General features: G+C 33.2%; 1 protein-coding gene across 2 annotated transcripts in view; it reads left to right on the forward strand.

Moving 5' to 3' along the window:
* The window catches only part of LOC131401210 (protocadherin-11 X-linked-like), a 399,191-nt gene that overhangs the window by 191,028 nt on the left and 187,261 nt on the right, over positions 1-20,902 (forward strand). For both annotated transcript variants that reach the window (XM_058536299.1, XM_058536300.1), the window contains one exon: positions 3,824-4,022. In XM_058536299.1, the coding sequence (XP_058392282.1) occupies positions 3,824-4,022 (199 nt within the window). The remainder of the gene's footprint in view (positions 1-3,823; positions 4,023-20,902) is intronic.

Genomic DNA, 20,902 nt, shown 5'->3' on the forward strand with positions numbered 1-20,902 from the left:
TATGGATTCATCCATTAAAAAGTAAAGGGCAAATGAATTAAACCCAGTTGCCAAAATTTACTACAAAGTTTTCATAAATTGTTAAGTTCATGTAATTATTTTATGTTGAATTCTATCCGGAAGTGTTACAAATTGCAAAATGCAAGCTTAAGTAGGAATCGTTACAGTAACCAAAGGGAAAAATAGTTAACTCTTCTTTTCCCATTACAAGTTAAATTTTTCAGAATCCTTTTAAAACCATTCCTTAAAAATTAAATTCTTGGGGGCTGGCCTGGTGGCATAGTGGTTAAGTTCACGAGCTCTGCTTCAGTGGCCACAGGTTCACAGGTTCAGATCCCGGGTGCGGACCTAAGTACAGCTTATCAAGCCATGCTGTGGCGGCATCCCATATAAAGTAGAGGAAGACGGGCACGGATGTTAGCCCAGGGCCAGTCTTCCTCAGCAAAAAGAGGAGGATTGGCAACAGATGTTAGCTCAGGGCCAATCTTCCTCACAAGAAAAAAATAAATAAATTCTAACAATTTCACCTAAGGAAATATTTCATGGAGATTTTGTAAAACAATGGACAACCTAGTTAATTACACATACGAATATAAAGTCTCTTGTGAATTCACTGAATAAAGAAATAGAATACTATATTTAATTGTTGATATTTGAATGCCTTCTCTAGATTAGAGGAATAGGTAAAACAATGTTTCAGACTGTAAACTTTGAAACTGTGAACTGACAAAGAAATCAAATCCCCAATTTGCAGTTGGACTTTAGACCATTTTAAAGTGATATAGAGCGATTAACGACCAAACAGCATAGCTTGATTTCCACTTGAGGCATTCTGATGTTTGTTAAAGCTAATATAAACAAGAGAGTTTATAAATATGACTGCTCTACTTTTGAAACCTCAAAGGTATATATATGATAATGACAAATATACGAACTGCATTTCAGGCACAGGGTGCTGGTGCTAGTGGTGTTTCTATGTGCATTCAAGAAGGGACAAAAAGAAGTTGTGTGCACTAAAAGGAGTGCTTACAAACTCATTCATTCTCTCTTATTTACCCCTAACGGGATTCAATTTATGAGTCTCAAGAGGGTTGGGTGTGAGTACATGGCCAGGCCAATTATAGATTCATTCTAGGCCGTGCTTTTGCAAGGGACTTTAGTTAAGTTACTAGTACTGGTGACCTAGGATAGGGTAATATCATTTTTACTTAAATTGCCTTCTTTTCTATGTAGATAAGCAAGTGAAAACAAAACTCCATTTCCCTTACATCAGAAAGTAATATATAGCCCCTATTTCTATCATTTGACACAATTTTACCTTCTATTCACTGGCAATTTTAGTTCTGTTAGGATATGTGAATCCATGCTTAACCAGCACATGTTAAATTCTAGATTCATTTATTTTTGTCAGTGGTAATTGCTTTCTTATTCATAGATTCTATTATCTAGGTCTAATACTTTAAACAATTTGAATGATAAAAATACTTATATATGTATACATATATATACACACACACACAACTCATACATATCATGTACCCTAAATATATATTTATATATTTACATTTATATTATATCATATTTATATTATTAATGCATTAATTAACATATAATAAATATATATTATATATTTTATATTTATATATAATTTTATATATTTATATAAATAAATATATATATATTTAGGGTACATAATATATATATATATACTTCAAATATATTACTTGTGTCTTAGAAAATTTAAATATCTCTTAACAGTTATGCATTATTGTGGAAACAATCATAAATTACTCTCACACTGAACTGGTTTATTTTACATACAATAATATTTTAATCTATGCATTAAACATTATTTTGACTTTAAGTTATATACAATAGCTAACTGTAGATAAAAGTCGACAATATATTGTTTCAGGCATTTTAAAATGCTATTTTTCCAGGTCTTGCATTTTTAAAAGGTTTGTGAGTATAAATGTGTATGTTTTACCTGAACTGGCTGAAAATATATTAACTATAAATAACGTTTGGAATTAAGTGAGATTTAACCTATAACTAAATGAGCTTATGGCTTCTTAGAGAGAGAAAAGTCAAATTCAGCTTTGCTGGACGGACAAAATTAGCTGGCTGTGTCTTCAAGTGGCAGCAGGGCAGAGGGAGCTCTCTGGGACTGCTTTTATAAGGACACTAATCCCATTAATGAGCACTCCACCCTCATGACCTAATCACCTCCCAAAGTCCCCACCTCCAAATACCATCATATTGGGGATTAGGTTTCAACACATGAATTTTGAGGGGACACAAACACACTTCAGTCTATAGTAATAATCTTCAAATGTTTCCATATCTCCACCTCAAAAAATGGCTGACTGTCAAACTTGAATTTGTTAAAGTATACACATTCTGTCATGGAAATTCCCAGTGCTTAATTTCATGTGATCTTTGATATGTATACATTTCTTAAATAACTATCTCTAAATTTCATCTTTCATACTGCTAGTTGTGAAGTGTTTTGGTTGATCTATTGTTGCATAGCAAACTATCCCTAATCTTTGGAACACAAAACAAAAACCAATTGTACTTACATTTTTTAGGTCAGGAATTTGGGTAGTACACAGCAGAGATTACTGTCTCTGCTCCACAATGACTGGTGCCTCAAATGGGGTGGCTCAAATGTCTGAAGATGGCTGGGATGGCTCAAATGAGACCATACACTGTAATGTCCAGAGTGGATTCTTCACATACTTATCTGGCACCTGAACTAGAGTGGCTGGAACAGCTGGGCCTCTCTGGGTATCGTACTGTCTTTCTATGCAGTCTTTCTACATGGCCAGGTTGAGCTTCCTCACAATATGGCAGTCTCCCAGTAGTCATACTTCTTTCAATGCTGTTGGTTTTCCCCAGAGTGAATATTCCAAGGAAGCAAAGCAGAAGCTGCAAGTTTTGGTTAGACAGGGCTTACCCATATTCAATGTGGTAGAGGACTACATAAAGGTTTGAATACCAAGAGGTGAGGTCCAATTTGGGGTTATTTTTGGAGACTAGCTACTACATATAGCAATGTTGCAAACAAAAATATTGCTACCTCTGGTCAAGTTATCACCCTTACTGGATGTCATGAACCTCTTGTTTTGGAAACCAAATGCTTCATCTTTATATTTTGCCATGTATATATTTTTTATATTCTGCTATAAATACCATTTAAGATGATACCTATAGTTTGCTTTTATAATTACCATCAACTGTTATCCATCCCACGTAACTAGTTTTATTTTTTAGAGTGTAGAATTGATTTAAATGAATTACAAATCAAAAGTTTTCCCCTAAGAATCTTCAAAAAGATGATTTGTACTTTTAATTTTCTAAGCCTATGTGACTGAAGAAATTTATTATTTACTGTTTCAACCCACCAGAATCTTACAGATGTAGCAATAAAATTTTGTTATATTTATTCATGCTTATTATTCAAAAAATAAATTTTTGTCAGATAATAGCTAAATAAGTCCGTGTTCAAATGATAATCAGAATTTCCAATGTGCTCAAATGTCTATAAAGGCTGACAACCTCTTGCTTTAGAACAAGTTGACTTTTATTCTGCCTCTGGATGTGCCCTGTTTAAAAATATAATAAAAGCAACTCTGCTGTCAGGTGAAGGGAGTTAGAATACAGAGCTGACTATTCACAAAACTCTGAAATTGTTCACAACTCAAGATAATGTTAATGTGACTTCACTAGATAGCTGAAATAATACATTTTCTAAATTGGATGTGTTAGGCAATTATTCAGATCATAGCTGAAACCCTGTAATTTTCTTTCTTCCTTTCAGTCCCAGCGGCGTGTCACATTTCACCTACCAGAAGGCTCTCAGGAAAGCAGCAGTGATGGTGGACTGGGAGACCATGACGGGGACAGCCTTCCCAGCACATCCCATGCCCTGCCCCTTGGCTATCCTCAGGAGGAGTACTTTGATCATGCTGCGCCCAACAACCGCACTGAAGGAGATGGTAACTCTGATCCCGAATCCAGTAAGTGATACCTCCCTAGTTCTGCAATATAAATGGGCTTATTGTGTTTGCAAGTCAAACAATTTTAGCCATAATAATATTGGCCAGTTAATTATGTTAATATGAGTAGTAACACATTCTTAAAAGGTAAAAATACAGAATTAGGTGGAAAGCAAATATGCAGCAGTTTATAATGTTTCAAATGTGTAAGCATGTCTACTTTGAATAAAATTTATTATGAAGTTTAATATAGTCATTTTGTTTAGGCATAGGTAGAAGTTTCTATTTACATATACATATATGTGTATTTATATGTATATAACCAGCCACTTTATCTTATTTTATTAATTTAATTTTTTTGTGTACATATAAATTATTTTTATAATTCATATAAATTATTTTCTAGATTTTATTTTTTATTTTTAATAGAGATAAGAACCATAAACACTTGATTCTTTTTTGAGGAAATAAGAGATCCCAAGTCCAATGTAAAAGAGTTGATCTGAGGTTTTCAATAATGTACTGAAACCATGTCTTATGCCATGTTACTGTTTAGAAAGATATTCAGATTTGATCTCTAGACAGAAGGCATAAAGGCTATATTTTGCAAAATCCAAAGATGTTGAACTCTTAAAAAGGATCATGAAGTTGATACTAAATAGAGAACTTCAATAAATTTATTATCTTGAACATGTATTGAATATCCCTGTTTCCTCATAATTTTGGGAAATACAAAATTTGTTAACGTTATACGTAGCTCAGAAGATTCTTGAATTCCAAGAATTATAATTTGCTTCAGATATGTTTCATATACATAAAAGTGTGTAGGTACAAGAGAGTATACCATCTATGTGATAGACAAGAGTCATAGGTATAAACAAATATGAAAAAAGGGACCAAGTAACTAGCATAAACGTATAAAATAAATTAATTTAAAATAGAAATTTTGAAAAGCTATTTTGAGCATTATGGATTGGATGGATATGTAATTTAAATAAAGCATCCAGTTTTGAGAACAAAATGGCTTCCCCATCATTGTGTTTTGTTGTTTTTTTTTTAATTTATGTTTCCCCCAAAGCCCCAGTAGATAGTTGTATGTCATAGTTGCACATCCTTCTAGTTGCCCCATCATTGTGTTTTAATCCCGTATTTTTGAAAATTCAAAAAATAAGGGAATTGTATTGGTTAAACATCAAGATATAATCTAAGACTAAGCATACAGAACCAATGACAGGCTAACATCAACCCTTTTCTCTCTACAAGAGTAGACACTGGATATTAAAGGTGTTTTCAATATAAACATTTTAGAGACGTTTTAGTCACCAAATTCAGAAAGTCCTAAACATCTGCTATCTCTATATTCAATTTTATACTTAGAATAATTTATCAACATTTGTTCTGAAGATGAAAACTTCTCCTATGATATGCAACACTAATCTACCTTTTGTTTATTGCATATAACACAACATGACTTCTGGTAGAAATACATAGCTGTGACTATATCCGCCACTGTAACGAACTCAGAGCCAATCTCTAATAAGAATATGGTCATATGTAATAAATATGCATTAAGCCAAGGTGTCCTTGCTCTTTTTTACTTCAAAAATTACGTTTAATTTGTAATTTAATTAATCACTGCCCTATTAACGAATAATATAAAGAAGAAACAAGCATCATTTTCATAAACTAGAAAGAATTGATTCCTTTGCTTATGACATGTGTTACTAAGCCCTTTTCTTAGAGGATCACATAGCAACAACTAAAGAATAAACTCAGAGTAAATCATCCACAGTGTGGATCTAACCCTGAAATAAACTTACATGCTGAATGAGACTAAGATGGGATATTAATAGTAATAGGGGCAGAACTGGTATGCATTAGAAATTATAAAACATTTTAAATTAAATACAGCTTTATTGGTCTCAATTATACCTAGTAATAAGTAGATGTTTAAAAAATATTCAAATGCAGAGTTCTTTACAGGTCCTGACTTTATTTATAGTTGAGTGCAAGTGTTAGCAACAATATGTATGAGCTGAATACTTAAGAGCTTTACTTTAAAGCTTATTTCTACCAGGGACTAATCATTTCTCTCCTCTAATCATATTGACACTATCATTTTGACCACTGAATTTTTTTTTCATAAGTACTCTATAGGATGAAGCAATGGAAAATTCCAGGTTAACAAAGTTCTTTATTAATCATGCTTTATTTTAAAATTGGGATGGCTGTAAGCAATGATGATGGTAATACAAATAATAAATTTTTGCTACTTGTTATTTTAATAAACTTATGCAAAGAGTAGAGATAATTAAAAATAAACGTCCATTTCTGTGTAAGTGTAACAATATTTATGAGTCAATGTTTAAAGTTTATTTTTACTATGAGTAACATTAACTACTTACTCTCCGGCTCAACCTGAAACTTCCCAATAAGCCATGTTCCAAGAGAATTTTTCTGTTAGGTGTTCCATTTTGGACAACAAAGGATCTTATTACAAGTGCAAGAAGCACAATATTTCACTTTAAATGAAGTTCTATTAATATGACATATTAGTGAGATTTTTAACATAGTGCATGTGTGTGTGTTTTGTTTTGATTAAAAAGAAAAAATAGCTGATGCAAAATTTGCCATAGCAAAATAATCTCTTTAGGCTAATACAGAATATAAAATACTTTGACTCTTCAAAAAGAAACTCTATAGCTCTGAAATAGTACATGATAATGAGTTTCGTGATGTGGAGCAGATGCCAATAAACTGTGCCGTGTTAGTCAATAGCACCACAAATAGCAATGTAAACTGTTAGAGGAAATAAATGCTGTCCTTAAGCAGTGGAATTAATTTATGCAGTTCCCATTTCATATTTTGAAATGCATTACATCCTCGATCTGCTTTCTTTTCTGCTAATGAATTGCCCAAAATAGTACATAGTTCTGAAAATTCCTTGTAAGTTCAAAAAACAGAAATACAACTTTTATGAATAAGATTTTCCCCAAAATTTGCTAGAGGGATTTATTAATACTATTTAAAAATATAGTTCTCAGGTTGATAAAAATCTGCTGATTAGATGAAGAAATTATGCTATCCATTTTCTTGAGTCTTTTGCTAAGAATATTAACTTTCCCTTTTAAGATAAAGAAGAAACAAGCAAACGTAATCCAATTATTTCTCTTTCAGGAGACAAGTTTAATAAAACAACCCGTCTCATTCCATGTGAAGGCTTTTTGAATTTTTAAATTTCACAGTTATAATCTCCTGATTTTAGCCTTTGGTATGAGGGTCACTTAATGCCATTCTATGCAGTTCTGTCTTCCTTGTCTAACAGCTTATGTCCCATTATAACCTCATCAAATTATGTGTACTGTTTCCAATAGACCCTCCTCTTTGAAGCTAGCTAATTTGGTAAAACATTAACAAACAAAAATCCAACCCACAAATAGCATTATTGTTTGCTGCTGGGTTACTGCGTATACTATAACAGGTAATGTCTTTGCAAGACAAGAGTGTGGCCCGGTAGAGCACAAAGGGTGATCGTATGCTGCTGGGAATTTTATATATCAAGATATAGTATTAATTGAGAGATTTGGAGACAGTGTGATCCTCTTGGGACTACTCTAAACACACTAAACTACATGTGGCCATATCTTCATATCTACTTATTTACAAGTAGCATCAGGTAAAAGATAATTTATGAAGAGAAGAGTCAAAAATGGCTTCCATCTTTCTTTTGTAAAACATTGCTCTGATGTTATAATTGAGACTAAGTTCTGAGACACAGAAATATTAGCAAAGGTCTACCATGTTAAACTTCAGAGATTTCTGAATAGTTCATACATATGAAGTCAGAATGTGTGTGTGTGTTTTCCCTTAAGCAGAGACTGTACTGCTACTCTCTCACTATGGGTAAGCTGGAGAGAAAAGGATAACTATTCGAAATTTCTAATTATCTGCTGACTTATTATAATTTGACTGAACATAGATAACATCCATGTTTCTTTGAAAGAGAAATGGTGAAATTGAATGTTTCTTAAGAGATTCAAGTCAGTCTTCAGTTTACCAGCCATAACTCATTTCATTTTCCAAGAAAATTTTCCTAAATGAAGGCGAAAAAAGACGTAGTTTAAACAGTGTTTTAATTTTCTTTAACTTCAAAAGTTATGTCATTTGAATTTTTTAGAACTTCTTCATTGGATATGGTAATTTCGCACATTTCTTCACTCTATCTGAAAATGTTATAGTTGATCTAGTATCAAAAATTTGAGCTTAAAGTAATAAAATACTTATGTGTAAAATTTCATCAACTTTTAAAAAATTGTTTTTTAATGCTATTCTTTTATTTTACTCATTTCTGTGATACAAAAGAGAAAAATAGAATTCCAAGAACATTTAGAGATGAAGTTCTATATTATAATAAAGAACAATGTGTTTTATCATTAATTTAAAATGATAAATCTCTCTGCTAGAGTATATCTCAGGTTAACAAATCTCTTTGACATTCATTTTTCTTTCAGTAAATCAGGTTTGCTTAGCACTCTAATGTAGTACTAATTAATTCACAAAAAAGGAAGTAATTAATCTTTCCTTGGCAACACACTTTGATTGATCCTGTACCAGCAATCTAATTAATTGATATAAAAAGTGGGAGACCCATTTGATTGGCTAGAATACTACTCAGATAAATGCCAAATTTTGTCTTGATCTGCTGAGACTGTTGACATGAATAACACTAGGCCAATTATTAGTTGAGTATTCGATTAGATGAATATCTAATTCTAAATGTAGACAATTGGTAAAATAAAAAAAATAAAAATATGTAATTTTATAAGAATCACCTAATAATGGATCATTAAAACCCAGCCCTTCATAGTTAAGAACATTAGGGGTCAGCTATCTAAAGGCAAAATAAAACTATCCAAATTTTTTTCCAGGCAGATTTTGATATACTAGTACTGTGTTAATTATTCATCTGAAAAATTCAAGGAGAAAATACCATTCAGTTCGTTAGAAAGAAGAGTAATAGTGGTTTATGTATTTAAAGGGACAGTAGCCCTTACTCTTCTAGAAAGTCACAGAAAATCATCTAAATCCACAGTTTAGCAAGTGTTACTCATATAACTGTTAAACAGCTATTTTTGTTTGCTGGCAAATATCCAGGAAATTTGACTACATCGGCCCTCTAATATTTCTTTAAAATGCATTTTTGAGGGAAACCACACATCAACTCCTGTATTACAACAGAAAGAAAAGTGAATGCCATCATGTTGTTAATACCACTATATGAAACAAATAGGAAATGTATTCAACCTAAGAACGAGACATTATGCTCCTTTTAAAGGTTAATTATCCACCCAGGCCAATTCTGTCTCATCTGGTTACATATTTGAAAGATAGTTTCCTAAAACTGTGTTCATTCTTAGCCTGTACAGTAGTGTCAGTCCACAGAACGGGAGGAAGTAAAATAAATAAATAAGTAAGTAAGTAAATAAATAAATAATTTGAATCAGCTCAGCAAACCTGAAGTCACGTATTTTGAAAGATAAATCAATCAGTATTTTAAAGGAGTGATATTATCAATTATCAGTTCTATTAGTTATGTCCCACTTGGAGAAAGGGACTGGCCTTAGTGCTCCTGGATTCTGGAGGTATAAGACAAACTCCTGCTAGCTTTCATTGCCTTGCCAACAGACAACATATAGCTTTACCCTTCTATTGAAATAAAAGTTTCCTTCACATAGAGTAATATTTTTTTAAGCTAGCAATAACATCAAAGTCACTTTTATTTGTTCTCCAAGGAAAACCATTGCAATCATGAATACCGTCTATGACTACCAGCTTATTTTATTCCCTGATGTGCTATATAAATAATAGCGTATATAAATAGAATAGGAAGAATGGTTCCACCCAAGAGTGAGCTGTCTGCCATTGCTTGGGAAAGAATAAGGCACACTTGGTAGTAGGTTGTATACTAAAGGAGCTTAGGCAGATATAAACAGTGATCTACTGGCAGATGTTCTGTAATGTGTATTAATTTTATCACTTAAACTCACATGCTTTTAAAAGTCAATTTTTCTCTATTCAAACTTATGAAAGTTTAAAAATATATCATAATAAGAAGATGGATGAAACAAATCTTACTATACCATCCTATCATATCCAACTTTCTTATACAGGAAATGCGATTACAATACAGACCAATTGAAAAATGACTTCTAATTTGGAGTATCCAGGCTTTGTGAATGCAATGAAGGATTCATACCAGAGATAATCTAAAAAAAGTCACAAAAGCCATGGATCAAAATGAAAAGTATATCTCTAAAGTTGGAAACTTGAAGACATTTACAGGACTCCATTTGGGTGACAGCCTCCAAGATGAGTGTATCTTTAGTATCTTAAATCTAATATGAATAGATAGAGGTTTATCACTCAAAAGCAGGCCACTCTAAGTAAAGCAATCTCTTATCTTGTCTTTTCTGTTTGAAAATGACAAGTGCTAGGAGCTTGGCACAAGCTGCCAATTGAAAGCCAATGCCATAAGGTCTGGAATGTCAGTAAGCTTGAATAACCGCCTTCAGCGACAGAGAATAGTTGGCCTTCTCCTCACAATAAGCTTTCCTTTGCTTCTAAATTTTTATTAGGCTACCTACACCATATAATAAAGTTCATTTGACATTTATATTTCTATTATTTATGAGCCATGAGGCAGTTCATTTTATGACCTTTTCTGTCTTCTGCTTTTTTTTCTTACTCTCACTCCTCACTTTTCTTTGCCTATAAGACAAAACTGTTTGCCATTTGTTCTTTTTTGTAATTCTTTGAAAGATAATATAATCAGTCATGCAAGATGCAACTTTTGGGTGACTTGGAATATTTAGCAGAGTTAACCACACACCAATTTCTTGTTTTAAAATAATTTATAACTTTTAATGAATGAGGAGCATTATAGCAGTATATTTCGTCCCCAAACACTTTTAAGTTGTAAAATAACTTGCAACTCTCATAATTGCTCACATCAACAGAACACCAACAACTAGTGAGTATATCAAGGAATTCATTAAGTAATGAATAACTATAGACAATCTGTCTTATAATTTTTGCAGTTTGTTAATTTACATCTTTATTGAATGTTGAAGATTGCCAATAGAGAATAGAAGTGGCAGTGTTTGCTGAACCAATTTTCCCCCATTTTAATCAATAATCTTAGTAGTTATTGTCCCAGTTCCACTAAAATAAAAATAAAGTATATGATCTTTGTCTCGCACTTTATTTTTATCAATCTTATATTGGAAAAAATTGTTGGTCACATAAAAAAGTTCTTCTAAATAGCATTATATGAAATTAGCCCTTAAAAGTTTATATTTTTCTTAGAAATTTCTTCTCCTGTAATTTGTATAGTTCTTAAAAGCAGTGAGAAAGCAGGTGATTTTAAATGTTATTTGGGGTACCTATTTAAATCATACTTTTTAAAAATTTGGATATTGACTAATAATTTTATTGTAATACTTCATTTTGTAATCCCTATTCATGAAATCTTTTTACCACAGACCATAGCAGATCATCTCTTTTAGGCCATCATTTTGCATATTACGGGGCTCTAATCCAGGCACTGCAATTAACTAACTATGTGGCCTTGGATAGGCCTTTTACTCTCATTGTGTCTTTTTTTTTTAGCTATAAAATGAGGGGATTATACTGATCTCTAATGCCCCTGCTAGGGTCATAATTTTGTAACTATTAACATCTCAAAATGTACGTGTTCAAGTGTTGTCTTTTATATAGTCTTTGAGTTTTAGAGCTCTAAGAGACCTTGATGCTATCTAGTTCAACTCCCTCATTATGCAAATGAGTGAACTGAGATTTAGCCATTTTAAGCAATAGCTTAATGTCCTAAGCTGAGATTTGATGTTTATCATGTTCTAAACCAGAAGAGTCACTAATGTCGGTAAGTAGCTACCTTTTGCAATTTAAATGAGGCAGCTTGCTGAGAATAGATGAGTACAAAATTTAAATATTTACCATCCCTCAAGGGAAATGTTGTTGTAATATATGTATATGGAAAACTTTTTTATATATGTGATGCGGCCTTGTATTAAAAATAAAATACATTCCCATTTAGCATCTTCTACAACTGTAAAGGCAATTTGAGCAATATGGGCTGCTGATTTCTAAAATTATTATTAGTGCTAACCAGTGAAAGTTTTATAGGGAAAATTGCAAACATGCTGAATGTTAATGATCACTCCGTCAGGAAAGCTAGCTAATCTTTACTATTGTTATCTAACGTAGATAAATGTTTTAGTGTGTGTATGTGTGTATGTGTATGTATTACTTACAGAGCAAACAGGGATTAAAAATGAATTGTAGAAGGTAAATTTCCTCTAAATATGGTGAAAAGTACATAAATAGAATCTCAAGGGGGTAAAACACAGAATGAATATGTAAGTATATCCATCCATTCTGCTGAAAATTCAACTCTTCCTCTATTCTGAAATTCCTGTCATTCTATCCTACCTTAATTTTCTAGCAGAATGATGAAGTTACAATTAACAGGAAAGTGATTTTGATAGACTCAAGTCTACTGAGTTAATAGTGTGCCATATAGTAAAAATGTTTGTAATTAACATTATAATACTCTTTTATGGACAATGGTTAGAACTGGAGATGAAAGCAGGATAACTTTAGGAGCTAAAAAGGAGCTGCACTCTGCTGAAACTTTTAAACTATGTGAAGAAATTTGTCTTAGGAAGTCTGTTAGCTTTTCTTTATACTAAATTGATGACATGGAAGCTAATTCTCTGGATTGAAAAAGTCATGCTGAAATAAAAAAAATATTTTGAGAAAAATACTTTTTGATCTCAAAAATAACATAATTTTTACAGCACAAAATGATCTAAGCATGTAAAAAATGGTGATTTTTAATTGACTTTTAGAAGATTCTACTCCTATTCTTTGGCTCATCAGTAGTGTATTGCAAGTCTCATTGGCACACTATATCTTTTGTTTTAATGGTGTAGTTTTCCAGGGTTGGGATCAGACTGTGTTTCCTTTCGATCTATGCACGTAAATTAATCCAAAACTGAACTGCACAATTCTTTCCTAATTGATAGTTCTATTTAACTATACCCTGCCTATCTCATTGCAAAATGTGTGTCCTTATAATGCATAAATACTTCTTGGCTTTCATTTGAAGGCGAAATCAATTTCATAGAGGCACATACATGATATCTGAGTCCTTTTAAAGAATGCATCAAATTAAACTGATTGTTTAAGACTAACTTAAATATTAACAAGGAATTCAGAGATTCTTAGCTTAATTCAGACTCTAGTTACAATGATATAGTACTCATTAGAGATATTTTTCGAATATGAATGTACTGAAGGCCTTCTCAGTTGTTGGAGCATCACGCTTTTTATTCAGCTCTTTCTGTTTAATGTGTTTTTCCAGAGATAATTTTCTATAAAAGCTAGTTTTACTAGTTTAGAACTATTCAAAACACTGCGATACTATTGTTTTCTAATGTTTCATCCTCTCCTCTCAGTGTTGATTCTGAATTGAATTGGACAGAAGAACAGGATATATTGGAAAATGTCTGTTTTTATTCAAGTAGAAAATTGGAGTTTCAGGATGCAACCAAAATTAAGTCCAAATATTGAAATTCCAATTAAAAGTGCCATCATATTGAGCTATTAAGTCTTCCCTTCTGAAAGAACTAGCCATTACCTTTTTGCCTACCAGCTTAGCTTCTAAAATATAGTATCTGAAATCCAAATATCGTGGGGAAAGATCTTAAACATGCTGAACCCAATTCAATACCCATGTAACTCTTTGAAATATACCCTCAGGGTTTCAAAAGATATGAACTGTGGCTAAGTAAAAAAAACCTTTCATCTACAAAGATCCCATAATACTCAATAATTTGAAGTGAATCTGTCTATACATTATCACTCAATATAGGGTAAAAGCAGACTGCTTTCAAGGCAGAGAGTGAAAGACCACTGCATAGGTGAAATTAATCACACATTTTAAACTGAGTTTTCTGAGCTGTTTCAGCAATACTATTTTTGCAAAAGGAAAAAATATTGTAGCAAATTCAAGCTAAGACCTTAAGAGACCTTGATTTTAAAAGGCATTGATGACTGGATAAAAAAACAAGACCCATATATATGCTGCATACAAGAGACACACTTCAGACCTAAAGACACTCACAAACTGAAAGTGAAGGGATGGAAAAAGATACTCCACGCAAATGGCAATGAAAAGAAAGCTGGGGTAGCAGTGCTCATATCAGACAAAATAGACTTTAAAACAAAAACTGTAAAAAGAGACAAAGAAGGGCGTTACATAATGATCAAGGGAACAATCCAACAAGAGGATAGAACACTTGTAAATATCTACGCACCCAATGTAGGTGCACCTAAATATATAAAGCAATTATTAACAGACATAAAAAGAGAAATAGACAGTAACACAATAATAGTAGGGGACTTTAACACTCCACTTACACCAACGGATAGATCATCCAAACAGAAGATCAATAAGGAAACATTGGCCTTAAACGACACACTAGAACAGATAGACCTAGTAGATATATACAGAGCATTCCATCCAAAAACCGAAGAATACACGGTCTTTTCAAATGCACATGGAACATTCTCCAGGATTGATCACATATTAGGCCACAAAACAAGTCTCCATAAATTTAAGAAGATTGAAATAATACCAAGCATCTTTTCTGACCACAACGGTATGAAACTAGAAATCAACTATAGGAAGAAAATCAGAAAAGCCACAAATACGTGGAGATTAAACAAAATGCTACTGAACAACGACTGGGTTAACGAAGAAATCAAAGAAGAAATCAAGAAATACCTGGAGACAAATGAAAATGAAAATACGACATGCCAGAATTTATGGGATACAGCAAAAGCAGTTCTAAGAGGGAAGTTTATAGCGATACAGGCCTATCTCAACAAACAAGAAAAATCTCAAATAAACAATCTAACAATGCACCTAAAGGAACTAGAAAAAGAAGAACAAACAAAGCCCAAAATCAGTAGAAGAAGGGAAATAATAAAAATCAGAGCGGAAATAATAAAAATCAGAGCAGAAATAAATGAAATAGAGACCAAAAAAACAATAGAAAAAATTAATAAAACCAAGAGCTGGTTCTTTGAAAAGATCAACAAAATAGACAAACCTTTAGCTAGACTCACCAAGAAAAAAAGAGAGAAGGCACAGATAAGTAAAATCAGAAATGAAAGAGGAGAGGTTACAACAGACACCTCAGAAATACAAAAGATTGTAAGAGAATGCTATGAAAAGCTATATGCCAACCAATTCGACAATCTGGAAGAAATGGATAAATTCTTAGAATCATACAACCTTCCAAAACTGGATCAAGAAGAAGTAGAGAATTTGAATAGACCAATCACAAGTAAGGAGATCGAAAGAGTAATCAAAAACCTCCCCCAAAATAAAAGTCCAGGGCCAGACGGCTTCCCTGGTGAATTCTACCAAACATTCAAAGAAGACTTAATACCTATCCTTCTCAAACTCTTCCAAAAAATTGAGGAGGGGGGGAAGCTCCCTAATTCATTCTACGAAGGTGACATTACCCTGATACCAAAACCAGACAAGGACAACACAAAAAAAGAAAATTACAGGCCAATATCACTGATGAACATCGATGCGAAAATCCTCAACAAAATACTAGCAAATCGCGTACAACAATACGTTAAAAAGATTATACACCATGATCAAGTGGGATTTATTCCAGGGATGCAGGGATGGTTTAACATTCGCAAATCAATCAACGTAATACACCACATTAATAAAATGAAGAACAAAATAATCACATGATCATCTCAATAGATGCAGAGAAAGCATTTGACAAGATACAGCATCCATTTATGATAAAAACTCTGAATAAAATGGGTATAGAAGGAAAGTACCTCAACATAATAAAGACCATATATGGGAAACCCACAGCTAATATCATCCTCAATGGTGAAAAACTGAAAGCTATCCCTCTAAGAACAGGAACCAGACAAGGATGCCCACTGTCACCACTCCTATTTAACATAGTATTGGAAGTCCTAGCCAGAGCAATCAGGCAAGAGAAAGAAATAAAAGGGATCCAAATTGGAAAGGAAGAAGTGAAACTGTCACTATTTGCAGATGACATGATTTTATACATAGAAAACCCTAAAGAATCCACCAGAAAACTTTTAGAAGTAATAAACGAATATGGTAAAGTTGCAGGATACAAAATCAACATACAAAAATCAGTTGCATTTCTGTACACTAACAACGAAGTAGCAGAAAGAGAAATTAAGAATACCATCCCATTTACAATTGCAAAAAAAATAATAAAATACCTAGGAATAAACTTAACCAAAGAGGCGAAAGACCTGGACACCGAAAACTATAAAACATTTCTGAAAGAAATTGAAGAAGACACAAAGAAATGGAAAGACATTCCGTGCTCTTGGATTGGAAGAATTAACATAGTTAAGATGTCCATACTTCCTAAAGCCTTCTATAGATTCAATGCAATCCCTATCAAAGTTCTAACAACATTTTTCACAGAAATAGAACAAAGAATCCTAAAATTTATATGGAACAACAAAAGACCCCAAATAGCTAAAGGAATCCTGAGAAAAAAGAACAAAGCTGGAGGTATCACACTCCCTGATTTCAAAATATACTACAAAGCTATAGTAACCAAAACAGCATGGTACTGGCACAAAAACAGACACACAGATCAATGGAATAGAATCGAAAGCCCAGAAATAAACCCACACATCTATGGACAGCTAATCTTTGACAAAGGAGCCAAGAACATACAATGGGGAAAAGAAAGTCTCTTCAACAAATGGTGTTGGGAAAACTGGATAGCCACATGCAAAAAAATGAAAGTAGACCCTTACCTTACACCATACACAAAAATTAACTCCAAATGGATTAAAGACTTGAATGTAAGACCTGAAACTATGAAACTTCTAGAAGAAAACATAGGCAGTTCGCTCTTCCACATCGGTCTTAGCAACATCTTTTCAAATACCACATCAGACCGGGCAAGAGAAACAATAGAAAAAATAAACAAATGGGACTACATCAAACTAAAAAGCTTCTGCACAGCAAAGGAAACCATCAACAAAACGAAAAGACAACCTAACAATTGGGAGAAGATATTTGCAAACCATACATCTGATAAGGGCTTAATCTCCAAAATATATAAAGAACTCATGCATCTCAACAACAAAAAAACTAACAACCCAATTAAAAAATGGGCAAAAGACCTGAACAGACATTTCTCCAAACAAGATATACAGATGGCCAACAGACACATGAAAAGATGTTCAAAATCACTAACTATCAGGGAAATGCAAATCAAAACAACAATGAGATATCACCTCACGCCCGTCAGAATGGCTATAATTAACAAGACAGGAAACAATATGTGTTGGAGAGGATGTGGAGAAAAGGGAACTCTCATACACTGCTGGTGGGAGTGCAAACTGGTGCAGCCACTATGGAAAACAGTATGGAGATTCCTCAAAAAATCAAGGATAGAACTACCATATGATCCAGCTATTCCACTGCTGGGTATTTATCCAAACAACTTGAAAACACCAATTTGCAAAGGTACATGCACCCCTGTGTTCATTGCAGCGTTATTCACAATAGCCAAGACTTGGAAGCAACCTAAGTGCCCATCAAGGGACGAATGGATAAAGAAGCTGTGGTATATATACACAATGGAATACTACTCAGCCATAAGAAACGATGAAATCCAGCCATTTGTGACAACATGGATGGACATTGAGGGTATAATGCAAAGTGAAATAAGTCAATGGGAGAAGGTCAAATACCGTATGATTTCCTTCATTGAGTAGTAGATAATAACAACAATAAACAAACACCTAGGCACAGAGAGTGGATTGGTGGTTACCAGAGGGGAAGGGGGGAGGGAGGAGGGTGAAAGGGATAATTCGGCACATGTGTGTGGTGATGGGTTGTAATTAGTATTTTGGTGGTGAACATGATGTAGTCCATGCAGAAATAGAAGTACAATGATGTACACCTGAAATTTTTACAATGTTATAAACCAATGTTACTGCAATAAACAAAAAATTAAAAAATAAATAAATAAAAAAATAAAAGGCATTGATTTTCTTTGCCCACTCCCAAATAGATTTTTTTCTGAAATTGGAAAATTTTAACTCCATAAAATCAAAAAAATATATTAAGATGTAAGAGGTGCAGATATGTTTCGTCCTCTCTCATTTCTGTTTTAGTCTCACATCTACAAAAGCGAGCCTAGTTGCTGTTGTAATATGTATGATTAAATAGTTATGAAGAGAAGCATTCTAATGGAATGGGGTCAGACTGCCTGGTTAAACTCTCAGTTCTGCCACTTACTAGTGATGTAACGTTTGGCAAGACATTTAAGCTCCCTGTGCCTCAGATTTCCTCATCCTTGAAATGGCAATAATAATTACAGCTGCCTCATAGCACTGTTGTATTCAATGAGTGTGTGTACGTGTATCTGAGTACATATATATACTTATAGCATTTTACAATATTTTTTCTTGGCATAATACATATTTTCACACAAGATTTTTCAAAGTTTCACGTGAACACACACCACCTGGAGATCTTGTTAAAATGTAGACTCAGTAGTCTGGTGTGGGAATCCGAGATTCTGCATTTCTCACAAGCCCCCAGGCGGTGTCGATGCTACTAGTCTGGGAATCACACTTTGAGTAACAAAGTTCTAACAAATATGTTGAGTAGCTGACCAAAATAGAGATGAGGGAGAGCAGCGCAACAATTGGCCATGATGAATTAAGGCATTAAAATAACTCGTGAGTGATGCTCCATGACAAAGCTCAAAGGACATGATATTATATTTTACCATACATGAAAATTTACAGTAGTCGAGTTTATATTATAGACACTTTGGGATAAGTATTGTACTGAAGTGTAGAAAAGCATTCCATACAGTTTTGAAGTGTTAGTGGATACTCATTTGATTCTTCAACAAAAAGATTTTCTTTCCTTACTGTCTCTTGACACACACATATGTACACACACACACACACACACACACACAAGTGCACGCAATATCTTATTTTTTTGATAATACTTATTTGAAAAACAATGCATTCCATTTATATGTCACCATGTTATCTAGGTGAGGTTAAATGCTATTTTTATTCTAGGTATGCAGATATATACAGGCTCTCCATTTCTAGGAAACTAATCAGAAGAACAACAGGACAGATAGGGCATTAGCCAACTAGAGTACTTGCTGCACAGCCAACTAATCGAGTCAGCAAACATCTTATACGCACATGAAGTCATTATGCTTCCCATTACACACAAGCTGATTAAGAATCCTTCTGGATCATTGCTAATGTTGATGTTTTGATTTCTGCAAACTATTATCAGAATGGGGAAGGTGAATAAAGGGAGCTGAGAAAGTCACAGAAGGTAAATGCAAAGAGACAAATAAGTTTCCTACTGAATGTGGGGTGCTGGACTGTTTTATTTGACTACTTTTGCATGTCTCCAAAAGAATCTTCTTTTTGTGTATGCCTGTTGAGTCATAAAAAAGAAATGTCCTGTTGTTAAGGTCCTAATAGTTTTGAGAAAGCATATTTGCTTAGCAATTCAATGTAGATGTATTCTATGATAGGAACTTGAATTGTGTAACCGCTGGTTATGTGTGAGTTTTATTTCTTTCTTTATCTCATTGCTTACTAATATATCCTAGTTTAGTTGGAAAGAGTGAAGAATTATTGACTGATTATTTGTTCTTGCGTCTTGTTTTATTATCATCATTCATTTTCTTTGCAATCTTTCCGCTTACTCTTCCCCTCCAAGTATGAATTAGGAGGCTCTATGCCTCGAGTCTAATGGACATAAAATGAAGGGAAGTCTGTGTTTTTAGTGTGCATGATGCTTTCTGAATATAGATGCCTAGGGAAATTGTAGACGGATGTGTTTTCATCTCTTATGGTACACAGCTTTTCCTATTTCGTGGTAAGAATCAAAGCTAGCCAAGTTCTAGTCAACATTGTGGCTTATTTGAATTAAAACTTCACACAGTTTAAAATATATTAATTATTTTATTTATTCCAAAATTTTTTAGAATTCTCAAATTAACTATCAGAACTTTTCCCACATATGAATAGTTTAGGAACTTAACAGCAACAGCAGGAGCAGCAGCAATAATAATCATATAGTCAAAAGTCAAATGTTCATGTTTAAATTTACAGACTCTATACTTTTCTTTGTAAGTGGGTGGATTGATATGTTAGAAGGGGTAGATTGAGAAGATACTATTGCTAATTTGTAAATTAGGTTTACCTTCACGCTCTGTATGCAGAACTGCAAATAAATATTCCTGCCCAAAGTTAGGATTGAACAGACTGGAGGCAAACTACCTTACTCTCAGCAGGAAGTAAGAAAAAGAATACTTGTCATTTTTATAACTTCCCACAGTTTCAGAGACATAAACCATCTTTAATATTATGTTTTTATTGTATAGACATGGCAGCCCTACTTTTTTCTCCATCACAAGAGCATTTCATTGTAAATTATATTTTTTAAATGCTCTGTATAATGGCTGTGTTATATGAGACCAAGTCACTTTTATTGTAATATTTTAAGGTGATTTATTGCAAGTAACTCCATGGCAAAATGCCATTAAAAAAATGTTATAGGTGAACACAAAAATATGTTTTTAATCAATTAAATTTGTTTTAAAGTATTTTGTCTTGAAGTTAGTAAAGAAACTGCTATACATCTGGAATGCTGAATGCTCGATCAGACTTCAGCCTGTGCTGATTTATAACAAGTAATTATCTAATGAAGATAGTGTTAGGCATGCATG

This window comes from Diceros bicornis, chromosome X (genome assembly GCF_020826845.1).
Source record: "Diceros bicornis minor isolate mBicDic1 chromosome X, mDicBic1.mat.cur, whole genome shotgun sequence".
Taxonomy (NCBI): Eukaryota; Metazoa; Chordata; class Mammalia; order Perissodactyla; family Rhinocerotidae; genus Diceros; species Diceros bicornis.